The following is a 22,995-nucleotide window of genomic DNA, read 5'->3' as shown; positions in this document are numbered from 1 at the left end:
CTGTTTAAACCAACAGGCCACAGAACCATGAGTACATTCTCATCCTTTGAATCAGTCTGCATATGAGACCAGTTTAAATGTCTTTCATATACAGCTGATCCTAGAGCAGTCTGCATCCCAGCACCAACCTGCAGCTACACTTTCTCAGGCCTGGAGAGATTTTCATAAAGCAGCACCTCAGCTTTATGAAGCACAATACTAAATCACTTTAAGTATCCTCAGCATCTGACGATCAGTATATCTCTGTCAGACAGAGGTGCATCTGCAGCCAACATGCAAAGCAACCCGGACAAAGAATGCTGTACTACGAAGAGTCAAAAGATAAAAGAACTGATCAAAGTGATTCCCATCATTCATCAGTCATAGATGAGTATATTTAAAACAAGAATGTCCTCTTTCTGTATATCTAGTTATTATAGCAAAAAATAAGAAGGAATAATAGAATAGAAGGTCTGAGAATAAAGTAGTTTAGATTTAAATCTTTCAATGTATACAGATTATGTACATTTTCAAATTCAACAAAAACTTTCTCTCACTGAATGAGTTCCAGAATTAAAGTGCAACTTGGTATTTTCCCATGGCTTTGTGTCTAAGTGACTAATGGGTCAAACAGGTCCTAGCAGCTGCTAAACAGGCTGTAATGTACGTCCACTAGAACCCTACAGAGAAATACCATGCTCTTCTTTACCTCTCGCTTCCTGTGTGTTAATGTCATGTGACTTGTTGCCGGGAGGCAGCGGTGGAGAGGTGTGTGAGAGTTGGAAGTGGTTGGTGTTGAAAAGTGTAGCTTAATGTTATCTATTAGTTTTGTATTCCTCTATGTTAACCTCTGCTCTATTTCCTGTCTTGGCTCCTTACTGTCACTGGGCATACTGACCCTCTGCTGGCCCAGGTTGATGCGTCTCAGAGACACCTGCAGGACGTACTCCTGGTCCGCGTGGACATCCAGCCAGCAGCTGCCCTCCTTCGGGTTAGCTCCTGCTGCTGGCAGCGGACGCTCCGTCTGCTCCTGGCTCTGCTCCCACCAGCCCTTCACGCTCATGTGGACCTCCAGCACTGGGAGGTGACTCACGAAGGACCAGGCCTGATGAGAGGGAGTGAAGACTGCCATTTATATCATATCTATTATACCGTTCAACTCACCAGCCGATGTGTTACCATGGTTACCTAATCATCTTCCATAAATACATAGAGCTGAAGTGTTCCTCGAGAGTTCCCAGTGATCGTCATGTATTTAACAGTAGTCCAGCTTATGTTAAAGTCACACTGTATCCTACGCATCAAATTCTTAATCATGTGGAGGAATGAATTGTTATGCATTGTATAGAATGGTTTCTATCTTTTTATTTTGTATTCATTTATTCCTTGTATGTGTAAACATACTTGGCTAAAAGCTGATTTCTCTTTTTTACTCCCATAAAAGCTTTTCTTGTCTCTCCTGTGAGGCATTTACTTGGTGTGTTATTGTAAATACCTGTTGTTGTCAATATTGTTTGGTTTTGTGTACTTATTGTTGCGATGTCTGTTATGGAAGTCTTGTATATATATCTGTATAATAATAACAAATGGCTGTGATAGTGCTCAGAAATAAATATGGTGCCCACAGGTGAATACGCTGTCATATTATTATGCAACACTAATTTACATTATGTTTTTCTAATAACATTCATTATTATCATTAATATAATAGTGCCACTCTGCACATGAATAACTCACAGCTGTAGATGATCAGTCTGTTCTTCAAATGTTCTCTTATGACATGAAAGTGGTGTTCAGAAAGACAAAATCCTGATTCATTCCAACACGCTGCTCCCTGGTTTTATGTGCATCTTAAGTGTTTTTATGGAGAATTTAACATTTGGCCCCACCACGAGAAAGACATGACATTAAAAAGATAAAGGCACAGAGAAAGTGGCAGGAAAACGTGTGCGTGTGTGTGCGTGTGTGTGTCCGTGCAATTTTTGTGTGTGTGTGTTTGTGTGTGTGTATTGAGGGCTGGGAGGAGAAAAGCCTCTCTGGTTCACCCGGCAAAAGCTATTTATGTGAGGATTACTCTCCCTGGGCAAGTCAGACAGGAACGCTGCTGCACATCTAATTATTTAATTAGAGAGACCGCCACACTGTGGGGGGGGGGGGGGGGTAAAAGGTGGGGAAGAAGGAAGCAGGGACAGTGATTGGGTGAAGCCACAGGACCTGCCGCCGTGCCCGGACACTCTCATTACTGCTGCAATTAGCACTTCAATTGGAGCTGTAAACCCCGTCTACAGAGCTGTAATTGGGGATCCTGGAACTATCTGGGACCACAGTGGCAAGACTGCTTAGTGCACGTCACTGATAATGGTGTGTGTCAGACATCCACATGCGCTAAATGTGGAATTAGATCCATTTTGAAGATCATTGGAGTAAAATGGACATATTTAAGTCCTTGCAATTTTGCTGTTGTGTTGTTTTTGTTATTTCTGTTCTCCAAAGTACATATTTTGCTGATTTTGTGCTCTTGGTGTGATAATATTTGGAATCTTACCTGGGCAATCTCACTTGATTGAAACTCTTGACCGACGATAGCAGAGAAAACACTTTCCTTTCCATTGCAGGCAGCAATCAGTTCGGGAAGTCCTTCGATTGGCAAGTAGAAGCCTCCCACGTTGCTCCTCCCCTTCCTGTTTGACCATTTCCTATGGAGTAAGAGAGGGAGACTTCACAACAAACCCTACCTCTGCTTCCTGTTGTCTCTCACCACAGTGACTTAGAGGCCTTCCTTTCTCATCCCTCTCTTTACATTTGTATTGAGTTTGAACTAAATTATTCCACACTGTATGGTGTGATTTGAACATTAACTCACTAGGTCCTTTATGTTGATGTTTATGCATTTGAGAAACTTTTAATCAGAAAAACACACACCAATAGTGCAATACAGAGTCCTGTTTGTTGTTACTGTTTTTTTGGGGACCCACTTTTAAAAAATGTCAAACCACCAGAGCACCTCATCTATAAATCATGAGTGTTCCTGACCATTTCCACATCACCTTATATTCAGTGGAATAGGTAAACCAGCTATTTCTAAGAGAAATACATTATTTATTTTTATGCATGTGTCATTAAAATAATATACACATGATAAATACTTGAAATGAGCCACTGATACTGTAAAACCTGATGGCTCACACATATCTGCACTCATGTTGTTTTGTTTTGCACATGCTGCACGTTATTGTTGTTTTGAAAAGATATTCAGTGTAAAACTCAGTAAAACTCTATATTGCCAAATATTTAAACTTGTTTAGTTTAGTTTTTCACAGGTTGCACTTTATTGTTATTATCTTGAAAAGATATTCAGTGCAAAACAGGTTCATTCCACAAAAACCTATTTTTTGCCAAATATTAGTTATTTTTTGCACAGATAGAACTTTATTTGCATCGTTCTAACAAAGTGATTGCACATTTTATTTGTTTTTGTCTGATGGAGCAATTTTCTTTATTCTATTATTTGAAAAAGCACAGATGGAGGAGTTACAAAATGTTGTTATTTCAATAATAGTTCAACATGGACCATTTTGTTACAATTTTGTTGGGGCGGTGGGGCATGAACATTTTTCTTCCTCCAAAGTGGGGCGTGACAGAAAAAGTTTGAGAACCACTGCTTTAATGGAACATGAGGAGATGTAACATTCACTGACTGTCAGCACGGCTGGGAAAACAACGAGGGTAGATCTACTGGCTACGAATCATCGTACAGGCCTTCTAGCTGCACCGGTGGTGAGGTGATGTTGTGTACCTGAACAGATAGAGGTGTTGTTGTTCAACATGTGGTAGAGTCAGTAATGACGAGTCGTGCAGCCAGCGGCCCTGGACGATCATCTGCACCAGGTTGCAGATACTGATGGCCGTGACGAGCCAGCCTTCGTTGGCAGCTACGTCCAGCATTGCCTGAGGAGAACAAAGGACAGACTTATTATGATAGACAAGCATCTTTTTGATGACATCTCAAGCTAAGTCACCTAGCAGGGTTTCAACTGACAACAGGTTTTGTTGCGTAAAGCTTCGGGCTGGGTTGGACTTTTCTTTTTCCCAGATGTAACTTCTCAATACATTTTGCTCTTTCACTCTCCGACTGTGACAATCTGAGTTCATGTGTTGCAATTAGATACGCAATGCTGAAGAGACAGAGTGTAGCCAATGTGAGGCTAGCTGGTGGTCATGGGTGATATGAGGCCCAACCGGAGACCTAGTGTCAGTCCGTCAGACATTCACTTTATGTACACTGTAAACATCAATAAAAAAGAAACATTTGTTCAATAAAAAACACCAGAAAGAAACCAGAAGAAGACCAGAATCATTTGAGTAAACGGTGCAGCAGGACACCAGAAAAGTAACCACATCCATGAGCCATGCAATAGCACTGCCAGATACACAGCATGGAAAATCACAAGCACATGTGTACACACACAGACACACACACACACACGTCCTGAGCTGTGGACAATGGCTTACAGACGTTAAGACATGGTCCTAACTTCAAACAATACACACAACACACCTACATAAACAAACCTGAGATACAAATGACAGTTTTAAGTTATAGGAATGTTATTATGCTTCTGACTTTGGTAAGTTGACCAGGTGCTAAGTATTCTGTTGTTTAAAACCTTGAGTCCGAACTCTTGTGGATGCCACACAATGAGAATGCTGGGTGTCAGATCTAACCTGTGAGCATCATGATATTTATGAGATGGATCAGCTAGTTCAGCAACAAATCACCTGCTAATGCTGAACATTCCCCTTCTTCTGATTCATGTACAGCACAGCACTGTGCTCTCTCCTCATGTGCAGTACATAACTCAAATCTATTAGCTATGTTTCCCTCATATTGCTATCATTAAATTCATTTCAACAAGTTAGTGTTTATGCTTCTAAACTTGTTTTATTATTCTGATAAAACACTGTACTGAATATACAGTGGAACTTTTATGATGCCGAAATCAAAAGTGAATTCTTGGACACCAGGAGACTTAATCCATAGTCTTATCAACGTGTTTAAGAAAGAACTAGTTCTACTGTGTGAACAATGCATTCCGCCACACGCTTCACCAGGTTAGCCAGTGTTTGTATAATTCTTGATCAGAACCTGGGAAGGGATTCTTGTCAAGGATCCTACTGAGTAAAATTTTGAATGACCATGGAAATGCTCCAAACAAGTAGTGGGCAGCATTTCACCTCTACTACTGGGTCCACACAATCTAGAGCAGGGGTCAAACTCATCTTCACTCTGGGCCACATCAGCATCACGGTCGTCCTCAAAGGGCCGGTTGTAAATGTCAGACTGTGTAAATGTAACTACTCCTAACATATTGGTAAATAACTGTCTCTACATTTCATTATTGTTTATTCAAGTGTTAAAATATTGTACATGCAGTTATATAAAATATATTTAAGCACATTTCTGGTATTATAACTTAAATCCTTTTAATTTAGGGTTAAGAAACCCACATTACTCTATCAAACTTTTAAGAAAATAGCAAAGACAAATATCAAACAAGTTATTACAATAACTTTGTTCAATGCTTTGTTAAAATTCTTTCAAGGGTGCGTTTGCACAATCCACGTGAAGTATTTCATGTGCTGTAAAGCCACGTTTAAAGTAGTCTTCAATGTACTCACAATACATTTATATGTCAAATGTAACCTATGATGAGCTGCTTCTATGACTGTGTGTTTAAGTATCTCATCATTTTGACTTTGGGGATATTTTTATTATCAAGTCTAACTTTACATTTTTCTTTTTTTGCTGGCGGGTTCGTGGGCCACATAAAATGACGTGGCGGGCGTTGAGTTTGACACCCCTGATCTAAATGTACAATCATCAGTTATGAATGCAAAGAAACGCCAACTACTAACAAACAGCAAGGCAAGAAATGACAAATTCAATTAAACTGCCCAAATTCAAACCGCTAAACATGTTCATACTTGCATTAAATATGAGCTGGGAGTCTCAGGCTCTGTCCCTGCTCACATTCGAGCTCAAGGACCACACACAGTGGGTCACTTGGAGAAAAACCTTGGAGCCTCACTACTGGTGTTCCTCAGGGTTCTGTTCTGGGTTCCCTTCTTATTTTCTCTTTACATCAAGTCACTCCGCTCTGTTGTTAACTCAAAGCCTGCACGTGCCATCCGACCTCTGCAGCTCATCCAGAATGCAACGGTCCTCCATCTACACAAGTTCTCCCGCTCTACACCGCTCCTCTGCCCCTTGGGCTGGCTCCGGGTGGCTGCTCCAGTGCGATTCTAAACACTGGTACTTGCCTACATTTGTGAATCCAGGCGAGAACATGGTCAAACCGTACACCCAGCCCGTCCGCTCCGCTCTGCTCCAGCCAATCAGCTTGCTGTTCCCTCACTACGACGGAGCGGCTACTGCTCTACCAAGTCTCAACGGTTTGCTATCCTAGTTTCACAATGGTGGAACGAACTCCCCAATGACATCAGGACAGCAGAAACAATACACATCTTCTATCAGAGACTGAGAACTCATTTGTTCAGACTTTGGCCCACACAAAAAACCAACTAATTCTTTCAATCTTGTTGTCTCTAAACAAGCAGTCGAAGCAGTTCATCTACTTGCATGATTCTTGTAATTGTTGTGCTGTATCCACATAGTTGAGTGCACATCTTGGAAGTTGCTTTGGATAAAAGTGTCAGCTAAATGAATATATTGTTATCACATGGGTAATTTGTTGCAGTATCAGCTGCCAAGTGAATCCTACCTGACAGATTCGGATGGTGTTGTCCAGTACCGTCTTGGTATCGGTGGTGTAGTCGCTGCAGGGCAGCAGGGCGTGGCTGAAGTGGGCCTGCAGCAGCAGATGGGTCTTGGTGTGGGCGCTGTCGTATGAGTGGGGGTTGACCTGCAGGGGAAGCTGCTGAGCCAGCTGACTGTTCAGCTGGTCCTCATTGTGTCTGACGGGCAGCTCGGCATACTCCTCTGCATCCTGCGGGACAGAGATCCAAAGTTAAACAGGAAGTCTAAAGCCTGTTGTGGAATTACAGGGTTAGTGCTCTTTTCTAGAGATCATTTTCAAGGATATGTTCAGTGATGATCCATGCTCCTCTCTGGATTTGAAAGAGGTTCTTGGTTATGCCATGTGCATCCAACCTGCATGTGCCACCATGTGACGTGACTTGGGGGTTGTGTTCACAGTGTTCCATAACATAACCGAGAGCAGCCTAATCAAAGCAGAGGTCAAATTTCATATATGTACCTAATGTAAATGACGATTGTAATAAAGTTTAAGTTTTTAAAACACTCGGGCCCATAAACTACCATTTGAATGTTAATATGATCCTGAACAAAACGTAACTCTTTCAGATGCCAGTGTTAACCACTCTGTTAGATAGCCTAGTAGTTAATTCTAAAGGGAAATAGGAGAATGTTGAAATCCTTTTCCAGGACAACCCAACATTTTACAGCTGCATTACAGCTCCACTCTTCTGGTTTGGAAAACCAACTGTTCCCCTTCCCACAGAGACCGCAGAGGAATCTTTTTACCAGACCCGATGACCGAAAGATCCAGGACACCTGCTTTTAAAAATCTACCATGGTTGGGATGATATTTTGAGTTCTCCAAACTCTTTGAAGGGAGTTTCTGAGAATGCTAAACATTGAATCATAAAGACTGCACTGGGTCACTGGATGAATGAATTGATGATGATGGTCCATCCATCTCCTCTCTGTGCTGAGGCTGCGTGTTGTGCCTTGTTTGTGGTTGGGATAGGGAGAGATGCGCGGACACGCATGGCTCCTCTCCGCTAATTCACTTCAGTTCAACTTCGGCTAATGTAGCCCCATCAACATGCTGTGCTGGAGGCATTTGTCATAGCCTCCCCCCGGCCTGGACTGTTAAGGCTCCATCCATCACTAACTGAAGCCGGTGTTTCAAAAGCTAGGGCCTGAAAAAGGACCTGAGCTGGGCGGGGGCTGGGATGAGGGATAGGAGTAGTGATTTATCTTTCAGTGCCATTGTGTCTACATATGGATGTGCTGGAGATAGAGACTATAGATCTTTAAACAGACATCATCACCGACAACTCCACACCGCCTCACACCCGCTCATGGTACCGTTCACAGGAACAGAGGGGGAGACAGTAATGGGAGAGAGCGGAGCTCTGAAGCACTAATTACAGAGAGAAAACAGAAAGAGGGGAGGTATACACAGCTGAGACAAATTGTGGGGGTTAGGTCCACAGATCAACTGCTACAAACACATTATTATAACTTTTACAAAAAGACACAGACTTGTGTCAACTGGCTTGCTGTTCAAAGTAGTTAATTTACTGAACGCTGCCACTTGTGTTGTCTGCATCCTGCAGTTTATCCAAAATATCAGACATTGAATTGTTTTATGTTGGGTTTGATATTACAACTAGGATCTTCTTTTCATAGTCGCTCTCTGTTGAGAACACGACAATATCACTAGATCTGAGTCCAAGAGAGAAGAAGTCAGATGATCTGATGAGATGTAAACCAGCAGACAGTTCATCCAGATTATAAAACACTTTATTTGGAGGGAGAGCTGAGAGTGAGTGCACTGGTAACGAATGTAATAATACCTCATTGCAATAGAAAGCTAATCTGCTTCCAGCCCCTAGCCAACATGTGACATTTCCATTTGTTTTCTTCTCTAAATCAGAGAAAGGATTTGTTTCCAACATGTCTGATAATCTCGTGTTATTAGCGTTATTAGTATTACAGATACATGTAGCAATGGCAGGATTCTATGAGATGCCTCTTAGCTCTTTCACAATTATTTTTCTACGAGTCACCGTCATATCAGGTTTTCCTGATGGACCTGGTATGTACATCTCTAGTAGACAACACGTTTGATAAACCTTATGTTAGATGCAGTTCGTCTTGGGAAGCAGAGGACAAACAGCAGGAAAGAAAACAGAGACAAAGACGGGCTGAGTGGCAGCGCAGTGCTCGGAGAGGAAAATAAGTGTGTGAGGAGGGGGTGGGAGGTGGTGGTGCAAAGAGGTGTGGGTGTTGCTCATTAGTGGCCACACTGCAACAATTAGGGGGAACCGGAGGAGCATGCCAGTGCTTTGTAGCTAACAGAGGGGGAGTGGACAGGACGGTGTTGTGACTGGCCTATTGTATCGCAGCCTGTTGGGGAGGGAGGCGGCTAAGCATGGCATGCTTTGGTCTGCTTCCAACTAAATGTGTGCAGAGGAGAGTGATGAGGAGCCTCCCCGCCATGTGTTAGCATCATTATTGAAATCAGGTTCAACCACTGAGCTCACTGACTCGACTTCCAGCTGTGTGGTGAAAGTAGAATACAACAATGAAAGCTAATACAATTCTAAAAACACACAAGTAATAAATACACCTCAAGTGTGAAATTGTAATAATGTGTTTTTGGCCACAACATAAATAAATGGACAAATCAGCCTTGTGTGGCTTGTGTTTTAGGGTGAGGTACTAACGCAGTCTTGAAATTCCTACAACAGGAACGTGCAAACCAAACATGAATGTATTGTGAGTGTATCAAAGCCTGATGTATCTTCTTCCTCTGGCCCATAGAGCTCCATTGCTGTCCAAAAACTATTAACGCCGTCCAAAGCATCGGCTCAACTTCTGGTACTATTTCACATAGCAACCCCTCAAGGTAGGCGGGATTCTTAGCTGATGGTCATAGCGCCGCTGTGTGACCGTGTCTCCAATGCAACAGCTGTTCTCTCACCGGATCCTTTCATCACCAACCAAACTGAGGAACGTCTGACCACGGCCTGGTTATGCTGGCTGTGATTTATTTTCTCAATCATGTTAAAGATGAACTTATTATTAATAGAACTATTGGAAAGGCTTTGAGTTGGTGAGTATGAATGTTATGGATGTTTAATGATGTATTTTCTGAGGATTGAAGTATAAAAACAAATGTAGTATTTACTGTTGAAATACAGTAGCTACTGGGGATCTAAATAAGCCAGCAAACAAACAAACCAGGGATTATCAACTTTTGCAGATTACTTACCAAAGAAACCCAGTTCCAAGCAAGTCGAGTCAAGGCGTACCATGTAGTGGGAATGCAGCATCACTCGAGCACCAAATGTGTATGAACCTGATGAAAATAGTCCTCATGGACATTTTCCTCCTGTTTGAGTAATGTTTGCTAAAAATGATATTATTAATGAGCCTTGAAAAAATGCTAAAGGAAGGTCCAGTGTTTCCTATGCTTAAGGAGCTAATGAAGGAAGCATTGAAGCACCTTCCCTTAGCATTCAAGATTTCTAACAGCTCGTATCATGGTGGCCTCTTACATACTTTATGTAGTTTCACTCAGAACCTTCCTAAGCGGCTATTCGGCCTCAGCCCTGGTGATAGATGATCAAAGAATACATGTGGCATTAATTCCTTTCACATTACTGCGGTTTATTAGAAAAATAGAAGTTCCTTGAACAAATTATCTTTTGTTCCTTGGCCTAATTTTATACAAAATAATATTAAATTCCTTATTTAATTCTCTTTTTTAGATATCTTGCCCATCAGACATTACCTTCTTAACTAATTAATTAATTAAGTGTCAGTCTCTTGAACAATGCACTTAAACCAAAATATTACTTGATTTTCATTTACTTGTTCCTTTAAAGAAAATGTGATTTAATAAAGGACTCAATGTTGGCCTAAAAAGAATTAATGAACTGCACTATGAATAGTTACAGATATACAGTATATATATATATATAAACCCATAAGAAGCAGTAGTAAAAAGCTAAAAACCCATCCTCACCGCTGACAGGTGTGAATCCACCATGTCTCGTGGTGACCCCACCAATCACAAGCCAGAGTGTGGATCACCTTGCCACTGGGATGCACAAGGTCAATCAGTGACAGGAAGAGGGCAACATCCCACACCACAGCTGCAGAATAGTAGAGTTAATGAAGCTCAGACAAAGGTGCTAATTTGATAGGCGGAGTAGAGTGTGTGTGATCTCTTATTACAATAAAGTGTGTCTTCTGTCCTATCACAGAGTCTCAGTGGTATTCTAAAAAGCTGTATCACACGTCTTTCAAACAGCAGCCTTTATGTAAAAACCTCCTGTTGACAAATACTGCAGGCAGAGATGCAATGCTACACTAAACAGTCAGCTCTTGTTTAGATCCAACAAAAAGAGTATTGCACTAAAAGTAAGTGTAGTCTTACTTTTCTGTTGCTTTTACAATTCATGTTTTTTTTGTGTATGGAAATTTACTTGGAAAACAGTATGTGAGAGATGGAACTGTTTGATTGACTTTCACTTTGAACAAATACACTTGTGCATGGACAATGTTCAATGATTTCTCATGGTATGAGAAAAATGTGCAACCCGGACTGTGTACACAAAGGTACAGTGCATGGAGCTGTGACTGCTAACATAATTGGCTGTATTGATTAGAAATGCAGAAAGGCAGGCTCTTACAAGCGGATCAGGTTCTGTCCTGGGCCCTATTCCTCGTACGTGGCTAACTGAGTTAGCCGGATAATTTTCAGGATGAGATTACATAAGTGAGGCTTTTCGGTTCCTCGAAGCAAGTTTGGAAAAATCACCATAGCAACACATCCATAAGCCTGAACCTGCTCCAGAGCAGACTTGAGCTAGATCCGCTGGATAAGCTGCCACTCCCCCGGGGAAAACATGTCAGCTCCCTTCCTCAGAGATCCATCGATGAGGAAGCGATATTAGTCAGATTAGCGTTTTATAGGGAGAGAGTTCTTCAAGATCGCCAAGATCCGTTATCACATCATGATGACTTCCTGTACGAGTGCTGTTCGATTCTGCCGACAAGGAATCATTTATTTAAAGACCTTCTCGAGCCGTACATTGAACACCACACGCCATCTACTGTCTCACAGACTGTATCACAGCCTCGCGCTGTGTTGCGAGTGGTTCATATTTGTACAGTGTCGGTGACGTGGAGAACATCGGGAAAGCCGCTGCATGCCGTGCTGTTCATAACGTTTATTTGACGCTTAAGAAACGTATGGATGTGTTCATTACATCACCATGGCACATGTTGTACTGACTCACTATTCTGAATAATGTTTGTGTGCTTAGTGTTTACTTGCTCCCGTGTCCTCTTGATGGCTGGTTGAACTACATGATGGTTGAAAGCACTCATAATGATATGACAGTATTATTAGTACACCATAGATATCATTGTTGTAGAACATGATTAAGGTGGACTCATGATAACAATAGAGAGAATTACACACAATTTATTTTTACTGCTTATTATGAATAATACATACACACTGATCCACCCATACACAGATTCACACACGCATATTCAAACTCCTATTCTATATGATAATCTACACATACATGTATATACACACATATATATATATATATATATATATATATATATATATATATATAGTACATGATACATAAGTGCATACAGTACATATATCCTCATAAGTATCTATTAATTGGTATCAGTTAGATACTCTTTGGGCTTGTTTTTATCTACTTATTCTGAAAGAGTTGAGATAATTATTTTCGCTATAGATCTCATTGGATGATGCATTCCATTAAGCCTACTGCCAGCAGCACATTTAAAGAAATATCATCTGATTGATTGAGGTGATGAGGCACTTAAAATTAACCGATACATTTTCCCAACACTTGCGCATTTAATGACGTCTGCGATATTTTGCCATGTTTCTTGTGGCGGTGTTAGATTTCGCCATGATTATGGTCTTGAATTCCTCGTATGAGTTCATGATCATCTCCTGCTCATCAGCGGAGTAAAAAGAGGCTCTTTCTTTGAGTTGATTTGCCGTTGTACTGTTAGAAAATCATGGTTTCGGTGATCGACGCTTCTCCCTTTTGAAGTAGGACGGGCACGCGCAACGATCCTGATGACTGACGTCTGGCTCGAATTAACGAGACTGTTTGAGCGGATCAGCCTTTGAGGAACCGAGATAGCCTGATGTCAATCATCGAGTTAATTTAAGCTGGATAATAGGACATTTGATCGACTTAGTTGAACCACGTACGAGGAATAGGGCCCAGGTCTAGAATCAGGTTGGACAGCATTTGTGTATGTCCTCCTGCTCTGTAGGCATTCTATTGTATATTGTATTCTTTGTTGTGGCCCAGGCCTTACGTCATGCAAACAAACCACATACATATCAGCTATGAGCTCCACATCACACTGGTGACGTCAGCCCTTAAAAGATGGGTGAGTTGTACTTGCTATCTTTCTACGTTTAAACAGAAAACACGTTTTACATTGTGATATTCAATAGAAATGACATACAACATAGCCAACAGAAAGTAGGAAACTTTCAAGCGATCTCCCTCCAGTCAACTGCCCCCTTATTTAGGTCTCTGTAGTGAAATGAGGAGGTATCGCAGGTATCGAGAGAGCCTCATTTCTTGTCTATTGTGAGCTTTAAAAGCGAGTGACAGCAATAAACAGAAACAGGGCGTCCAAAAAAAGTTAATAGAAAAGGATGAAATCCAGCCCATTAGCTTGCGTCGCATTCAGACTCTGTGTCGTGGACATAATGCAAAAATAATATTTGGCCTATTTCGACAGCCCTATTGTGCATCCCTGGGATCATTTCTATCACTGGCCTGAGTAGACAATAAAGTCTTGACTTAGCCAGTAGCCTACAAGGGCCGAATCTAGAATTGTGAATATTTATGCATTTTATTTACCAGCACTTTTAACCATAGCAAGAGATCAAATGCTTTTATAACAGCTCCAACAACACACGGCACAATATTTACATTAAAAACCTCAACACACACACACACACACACACACACACACACACACACACACACACACACACACACACACACACACACACACACACACACACACACACACACACACACACACCTCGTTGCGGATCTGAATTAATCATATAGGTTTCAGTAAAAGAGGGCATATGGGTGAATTGATAAGAACACATAGTAAGTGGTGACATAACAACCACAGCCATATGTTCGCAGTGTGAAACTCACCGTCAGAACGGAGAGCAGCTCGTGGATGGGCAAATCCGCCTTCAGTCGCTCTTTAAAGGTGCCAATGGTCTGATGCCTCAGGTAGTAATAGGAGGCGATGCGACCGTAGGTCAGTGGCTCAATGGTCCGATCATCCTGGAGCATTAATGGAACAATTTGACAAACCACAACCAGATCCCATGTTAAACAGCTTTGTGTCATTTCACAGACTATAAAATAACATCAAAATACTACACTCACTCACCTCCTTTATCTCTATGCAGAAAGAGCATTCCAGTTCCCGCAGGCTTTTCTCCACCAGGTTGGACAGGTACTTGTTAATGGACTCGTGGCTGATGTCTTCTAGGCTGTAATAACTAAACACAGGAAAAAGGAGTGTGATTACAAAACACACAGCAATGACCTTGTGTAAAAACACAGAAGAAATTCTGTGTATTTGTTCTGTTGAACAGAGAACTTGTGTTGTTTAACATGCTTCATATTGCTTTTCCCACTGCCCTATGGAAGGAGAGGCTAAGCATATAGAAATATTGTTTGACATTTTTAAGATGTGCTGAGTAATGATTGAGGGAGTGCAAGCAGACATATGCTGAAGGTTGAATTCCACTGCTTACATCATAACTCCTCACTGACTGTGTTTACAGGCGAGCTACAGAGTATCCTGGTTGAGTGTTTTAGTTTAAGGCGGAGTCACACAATTTTGACACATTCATTTGTAGGGTTAGCCAATTACAGGAGCCAGAGGGTCCAAAACAGGGGGAGCTAGCGTAGCTTATTTTAGCTGTGTTGAAGCATCCATAACCCCGCTATGCAGAAGTAATCTAAAAAAACAGTGGCAGGGTTTGCAGACAGTTATACGATGTATGTATGTACAATATGTTGTACAAATACATTTCCTGAATAAACTGTGAACTTCTTGTCTGGTCAGCTTGGAGAGCTATTGTGACCTTCGCTAGCATATTACCAGGCGACCTGCACATTAGCGCTAAACTCGCTCGTGGCATTAGTTCATCAACTAGTCCTGCCAGTTTTACTACATCACCGAGCTTCTGTCACCATCTATTTCACAAGTATGTTGAATTAACATCACTGGGCCACTTTCCGGTGTGACGAGGGGTTCATGAGCATGTGACCACATCAAATTGTACTAGTTAGTAACACAAAACATATGATAAACAGTGTGACTATGATGACTACCTGGAAGAAAAACCAAACTGGGTTTGTCCAGTTTTGGTTTTGACATGAATCCAGTACAGTAGACTCCCTGGGTAGTGTTAGAAACATGTACACAACAATATCAGGTTCCATGTTAACATCATATCCCGGATACGATAACATACAGGATAAGACTCATAACCAAGCTAAGACTTTTGACAGGGGTTCCCCCTCCTCAGTGATGTACCAGTGATGATGGAACCTCATTAGGGCCAAATGAAACACAAAGGTAACAATGGTAAAATGGTGGAGTAAAATGGCTCGTCACTACTGCCTCAATACATTGTTGCTGGTTGTAATCTGGTACACACTGTTGTAGTGTGAAGAAAAGCTACAGCCTGAAATTATTACCTGAAATAAGACAACCAGTGGCCAGACAAAATAGGTTCCATGCTCAGCACTGCTTAGTAAGAGTTACCACATGAGGCTCAGCAGAAAAGTAATCAAAGACACTCTTCATCAGCTCATAGTGCCAATATTTGTGCATGGTGTGTACAAGTCCAATAAAAGAGCAAAGGATACCAGGCATGCTTTTAATAAAGCTGGTAGAAACAGATGCCAAATGTCCTAAAGGTATGTTTGCAAGGGTGAAAAAACCTGTGTACATTGGTAATGGAAGTAATGTAATGTAAAATATGTCCTGGTTAAGTTGGAGAACAGTTCACAGAACATTACTGGTGGTTATTTGGGCTCTTTGAGTGCCATCTGGTTGTTCTCGAGTGACAGTTGATGAAGATGGTCCTTTGTAAATTGCTGTATAAGTTGCAATACAGTTTTATGTGAGATCTTCCTTTTGTTTGTTTCAGAAAGCTAAGATGGAATACAAATCTGCTATTAGAAACATGCAAGTCATTAAACTGCATCCTTTATTGCCACTAATTCTGACTGAAAACACTTGTACAGATGTGGGTTTGGGGAGTAGAAGGCTGCTGGGGTTACTGACCTTTGAGATATTTACCAAGGTGATCCATTGAAATCTTTTCAACAATTAAAAGGGAAAGGTTTTAAAATGTCCTAAACATGCATATATTATTTTGATAATCTCATGAAAGTACTTGGCATTTCCATCTATTCACACTTATCTAGGTCTAGTAAGTCAGTAAGGTAGTCCAGCAGTCAATTTCCCTAGCCATGTCCTCCAGTTCCCCCAGGGGATCCCAAAACATTCCCCGGCAAGAAAGGATTCATAGTCCCTCAGCTTCCCCGTGGTCTCCTACCAGTTGGATGTGATGTGAATACATCCACAGGGATATGTGTATTGTTGATCCTGATCAAGCCAAACCCCCTCAACTGACTCGTTTAAATGTGAAGGAACGCCAAGCTCCCTTCAGATGCCTGATCAGCCTATCTCTAAGGGTGAGCCCAGTCACCTTGCAACTTGTATCCTCATTCTTTTCCAAACCTCATGACCATAGGTGAGGATTGGATCGTAGATGGACCAGTAAATTGAGAGCCACTTCTGGTGGTGCACCTATCTTCCTGTTAATCTTGTACTGCAACCAACCCTAGCCTGTGAACAAGACTCCAAGATACTTAAAAAGTCATACTCCTCGTCCACTAAACACTTGCACACTGGGTTGGCAAACTTCATGAACCCTTGTTGCATCCTTGCAAGAGAAAGATGTCAGTGGAGCAGCTAAAGAGGTCCACTGTCCCTTGACATGGACGGAATCAGCATTGCTCCTCTTGTATCTGAGGCTCAAATTGGCCATGTTTTTTTTTGTCCATTGACAACAACAGTATGGTCTTCTGGTCCAAACCCAGAACAATTTCTTGGAATTAAAAGAGTAATGGATCCATAACCATTGTTTTGTGGCTGTGTGGAAGAATGGGTTATTAAAAAAATTAAATAAATGAATGTATAAGTTGCCTCCATGACATGTTTTGTTAGGGCAATTTTTTATTTTTAATGAAGAAAATGAAAACGGTAATACAATGGGTTATTACCCTGAGAGTCCGGGGATCAACCACATAGAGTATGTCGATGAACATGGACCAAAAATGTTGAAATCAAACAAAAAACTGTCCAAGTGGAGATTTAAGTTGTTGAGAAAAGCCCCCAAAAAAGCAATAATAGCTAGGATGACTACGATAAGTCAGTTAACAGGTGAGGGGGAATAATATATTAAGGTAATTTTACAGTTTTCTGCATTATGCATGCAAACCTTTAAAAGAAATCGCCCGCTTCTCATATTACATTAAAACAAATGATATCTTCATGATCATCACACAGAATCATTTATTGTGCAGTTGGGAGCAGGGAGGAGTAATCACAGCCTCACTTGTGGGCTGGAAGCAGCAGTTTAGACGGGTAATAGTCAAATTTAATGGCCGTTTAATGTTAAGTATTTCTTTCATTCCCATCACCCCACATGTTAACAGCACGCGGTTCTAAGCGCTGACTGTGTTTATTACTGAACACATTTCACAGATCTTTACTGGTGGCAGGGCCTGTCTGATTAAGTCATGGCCATTAGCATCATCACCATTAGGCTCCTGATGGCGCAGGGAGTCAGCCTGCAGAGGTTTACGATACCCATGGGACCCTGCACCTCTGTCAGTGTGTAACTGTGTGTGTGTGTGTGTGTGTGTGTGTGTGTAGTGGGAATCAAAGCATGAAAGCGGCGGTGATAGATTAGCTGTTCAGATATAAAACACATCTGCGTGGAGATAACAGTGTCAGGGGATCTGTGCATTCACAGGGAAAATTTATGACGTTGAATATCATTTGATGTAACATGAAGCTGAATTTAAGAGGGCCAGTATACAACTGTTGATTAAGGAGCATGCAATAAAGGCAAAATATGTTTGTCATACTGAAACCAAACTCAGTTTTGATTTACTGGAAGAACTGTGGGTCTAACTTAGTGTCAACTGTAAGTGCAAGTAATGTAATATAAAGAACAGTCAAGCCAGTTTACATCTTCTGGTGTGAATGTTGCTGCACCCACGGCCCTACATGGTCTATTAAAGAATCTATAGAATCGATCAAAACCACTATCCTCTGATAGTCACTATGGGACAGAGATCAATAGCGTTTCATCAAATCTAAATCCAATATCAAACCCACTAACCAAATCTGAAATGTTCTCAAATCCGCTCTATGTTTAACATTCAACATTTTCAAGTAACAAGATAAAAACTAGAAAATTTCGCAAGATATTTTGACAGTGTGGCTTCTACTGCCCGAAGACGTCGCAATATACACACACGCCGATGTTACCGGTAGTGTCGTTTAGGTTCAATTGAGATAGTGCTACTCTCTTTTCTCCATTTTAGATTCATACTCTTGGATTGACAGTCCACAAATGGCTCCCGTCATTTGATTTGGTTTGATTCTGTTTGAATTAGTAGTTAACAGCTAACTGCTGTTGTTTTCCCGCTAAGCTAGTTTAGCTTCGCCTCCCTGAACACAAGAGGGGCCTCAGCTGTTTTTTGTTATTGTTCCAGGTTCAAAAGCTCGGGTTCACACAGCCCGTTGTCTGTTACGTGAGCGCATGCCACCGGAAAAATTATATTTCCCACAATTTAAGCTTCTGCATTTTCCAAATGCCCTAGTATTATTCAAATGTATTGATCGGTTCGTAAGCCTCGTACCGAACGGTTTAATACGAATACGTGTATTGTTACACCCCTAGAAACAAATAACCGTAGCTCAGTAGGAGGCCCAGGTGTAAAATGCACGGCCCGCCACTGGAGCCTGAGGACATACTGGATGGTTTGAAGCCAAGTGTGAAGTAGCTGGGATGAGAATCAGCACCTCCAAATCTAAGGCCATGGTATCCTGGAAAATTGTGGATCCCAACTATTTGTGAAGGAGTTCATGCATCTTGCAGTCTTGTTATTGAGTAATGGTAAAATGGAACATGAGATCACAGGCAGATTAGTGCACCATAGACAGTAATGCCTATTGTAGTGAAGAGGGAGCTGAGCCTGAAGTTCAGATCTATGCTCCAATGTTCACTCTTGGTCTTGAATGTTTGGTAGTGATGGACGAAATCTTGGAGATCAGAGAAACAACTATTCAATTAAATCAATTAAAAGATAGCCGAAAAGGTAGTTTGGGCTTTTGATGAGGATGCCATTTGGAAGCCTCTCTGTGGAGGTTTTCCAGGCCCCTCCAACTTGGAGGAGAACGCAGACAAACCCAGAACAAGCTGGAGGGAAAATATATCCCATCTGAATAGCAGTTGCCTGTGATAGCCGAGGTGGAGGAAGTAGCTCAGGACATGAGAGTCTGCTCTACTTTGCTTAGCTTGCTACCATTGCTACCATGGCACTAAATAGGCAGCAGAAAATGGATGGATGGGAATCAAATACAATTAAAGCTGCGAGCAGCGATGAACGGGCCCTCGCCTCCCCCGGCGCGTCGGGGGTGTCGTCGGGACTCCGGCCTGCGCGTCGGAGAACGTCCACGAGCGAGACGTCGTCGGTCCCACGTCGACCGCCTGATGCCGGAAATGATGCTTCGCAAATAGTCCGACGCTATGGACAAATGACACCGAAATCAAAATGGCCGACTTCGGTAGGTTTTAGAGCAGGGGTGTCAAACTCATTGTCGCTCTGGGGCCACATCAGCATCATGGTTGCCCCCAAAGGGCCGGTTGTCGGCGGGGGGGGGGGGGGGGGGGGGCTGCTGCTGCCACATACGCTGGTGGAGGTGTGCGGATCGGGGAGGAGCTCCGCCGTGCTCGATACAACGGATATTTGTAAATTGTCCGACTTTTACATTTTTTTTTTTTGCTGGCGGATCCGCGGGCCACATAAAATGACGTGGCGGGCCGGATCCGGCCCGCGGGCCGTATGTTTGACACCCCTGTTTTAGAGCATGGTGCCAAGAGACTTATTTTTAAGTCTCCACAGGATACATGTACCTACCAAGTTTCGTACATGTAGCTCAAACGTAGCGCTCGGGCTGGTGTTTTGAAATATTGTAGGGGGCGCTACAGAGGCAATTTAAAACGGACAAGGCCAAAAATCATACCACATATTTCTTCCAATGCCTTTGACACATGTGCAAAGTGCCATGAATTGTTGAGCATCCCAACCTACTGAACCATATTTCCTTCAGCCAGTAGGTGGCGCTATGAGTTTTTGGAATTTTTTCACTTTATGTATGTTCAGGCTTGAAGTGGCATCATGTATAAGAAGTTTTGTGCGGATTGGATAATGTACCTTGGAGTTATAACAACTTCAATTTTGCATGGCGAACGATGCGTCGCCATGGCAACAGCGTTCAACAAAAACTCACAATATTTATGCCGATTTTTCATCAATGTCCTAAGACTATCCTGACCGAATTTGAGACTAATCGGGTCGCCGTGAGTTTTTAAAATGTTTTCAATTCATGTATGTTCAGGCTTGAAGTGGCATCATGCACAAGAAGTTTTGTGCGGATTGGATAATGTACCTTGGAGTTATAACATCTTCCTTTTTCATGGCCAACGATGCGTCGCCACGGCAACAGCGTTCAACGAAAACTCACAATATTTATGCCGATTCTTCATCAATGTCCTAAGACTATCCTTACAGATTTTGAGACTAATCGGGTCACCTGGCTAGGAGGAATAAATAAAAGTATAAAATATGACATTTCCTTCAGCCAGTTGGCGGCGCTATGAGTTATTGAATTTTTTTCAATTCAAGTATGTTCAGGCTTGAAGTGGCATCATACACAAGAAGTTTTGTGCGGATAGGATAATGTACCTTGGAGTTATAACAACTTGTTTTTACATAAAAATTATGCAAAATGGCCGCCACGCCACGTCAAGGTTCTTCGACGAAAACTCTAGCTTTTAATAATTTTTAATCACAAAGGTGTTAAGACCAAGTTTGAAGTCGATCGCATAAATTTCGTTAGAGTTCGTTAAAGTACGAAGGCTGAAAAATAGAAAATGTGCCAAAAAACACAACTTTGCGGGTTTACTGTAGCGCCCCCTATTGGCTGAATGCAAAAAGAATCTCAGGGTATGTTACAGGATGCGATGTGCACATAGGCTGAAAGGTTCGTGAATTTTCGACAAATGGTTGAGAAGTTATGTGTATTGATATTAAGCCACGCTCTTAAGAAGTTCATTGATCCATATCTTTTCAACGCAAAGAGATATCAAAAAGCTTTTGATGAATCTGAGTGATCTACATCCAATAATGATCCACAGCAAATTTGGTAGCAATCGGAGCCAGCGTGTAGGAGGAGTTCGCAAAGATGTGTTTTTCACTAAATTCAAGATGGCGGAAAATCTAAGTAGACGGAGCTTAGGGGTCTGATTGGCTTTTTAGTAGATCTAGCATGATTGGACATGTGTTGAATTTCAAGGAAATCGGACATACTGGCCGAGAGGCGCCGCAAATCCGCCTTGTAGGGGGCGCGAGAGAGCCATTTTTTTACACACAAATATGACACCTATATCACACCTCTATTTTCGCCAGACCTGACAAGTCTGCAAAATTTGGTGAGTTTTCATGCATGGCAAGTATCCCCAAAAAGCCCCTTCCTGCGCAGAAAAACGCCGACGCCTAGAATAACAATAGGGCCTTCGCTGGCTCGACGTTGTCGGTGGCTCGGGCCCTAAATATTTAAGGACAAGCAGATACTGATTATGTAAAGCATATATATATTTTGTTGAGAACATTGTATAAATACAGTTGTTTCAAGGAGATGTTTCACAGCAATATAAAATAGATATTATGGCAGTCTGTGTGGAGTTTGCATGTTCTGCAACTCCATGCAAACTCATGTCAGCGTGGGTTCCCTGCGGATCTCCAGTTTCCTCCCACAGTCCAAAGACAACCTAAGATATCGATTAGGTTAATTCAGGACTAAATTGCCCATTGGTGTGAATGTGAGCGTGAATGGTTGTCTGTCTCTATGTGTCAGCACTGCGATAATCTGGCGACCTGTCCAGGGTGTACCCTGCCTTCACCCAATGTCAGCTGGGATGGGCTCCATAATTCAACCATTAATCTTTGTAAAACGTGAAGTGGTAGTTGCAGTACTTTTCTAATCCTAGGTCTCATTAGTGTGAGATTCAAACAGTTTTTCAGGCTTTTTGTCATTTCAATTCATGGCGAGAGACAGTACAGTCTGGAGAGATACAGAAGCGGAATGATATCAAAGGTCCTGGTCCATGTACATGTTATGTTTACATGGTCAATACCAGTCAAAGGCTGTCCAGCAGTCCTAGACCGACAACTAAACCCATGTCATTGTTTTGCTGAAAATTGTCAGAGATTGAATATTGCCCTTAAATCCAAAATGAGAGTGTCCGGTTTCACAGACCTGTATTGTACAACCCTACTGCTAGGCCTCAGTCAGGGAGTGGATTGGTAAATGTGGGATGACAGCCGTGCAAATACCAACAGGCTGGAATGTTCTGGAATGGTCTCTGTCTACACAGCAGATGTTTGACCGAAGAACATGGCACTCCTCTAAACAGGTTATGAGAGCGGTCCAAGAATGTGTGCATGCGTGTTTGCTTTTGTGCTGAACTGCATGATCTGCTGCCGTTGGTGATAAAATGTGGTGTGAGCTGGTTTGCCTAACCTGGGGTTCATCACCAGCCGCCTGAAGAAGTACGTCCAGGTGATGTAGTCCATTGCATCCTGTTTGGATGAGATGGTTCCTGCAGCAATCTCAGCATTCAGATGGTCTGACAGCACGCTGAGGAGGCTGGAGATACGACACACAATCACAGGAGACCTAATTATCATCAGCCAGATGGGTTTTAAACCTCAATACCTCTACTTTACAAACAGAAATAAGTCTGT

At 42.0% G+C, this 22,995-nt stretch overlaps 1 protein-coding gene across 1 annotated transcript in view; it reads right to left on the bottom strand.

The window, feature by feature from the left end:
- Positions 1-22,995, bottom strand: part of ascc3 (activating signal cointegrator 1 complex subunit 3) — a 193,894-nt gene that overhangs the window by 5,745 nt on the left and 165,154 nt on the right. Inside the window, exons 34-40 of the mRNA XM_079165322.1 lie at positions 22,772-22,897; positions 14,258-14,369; positions 14,014-14,148; positions 6,762-6,986; positions 3,776-3,927; positions 2,525-2,675; positions 878-1,084 (exon numbers count right to left, since the gene is read on the bottom strand). Of these exons, the coding sequence (XP_079021448.1) occupies positions 878-1,084; positions 2,525-2,675; positions 3,776-3,927; positions 6,762-6,986; positions 14,014-14,148; positions 14,258-14,369; positions 22,772-22,897 (1,108 nt within the window). The remainder of the gene's footprint in view (positions 1-877; positions 1,085-2,524; positions 2,676-3,775; positions 3,928-6,761; positions 6,987-14,013; positions 14,149-14,257; positions 14,370-22,771; positions 22,898-22,995) is intronic.

Source organism: Pholis gunnellus (assembly GCF_910591455.1).
Source record: "Pholis gunnellus genome assembly, chromosome: 8".
Classification (NCBI taxonomy): domain Eukaryota; kingdom Metazoa; phylum Chordata; class Actinopteri; order Perciformes; family Pholidae; genus Pholis; species Pholis gunnellus.
The sequence above is the reverse complement of the archived record's forward strand: the minus strand, read 5'-3'. Positions and strand labels throughout refer to the sequence as shown.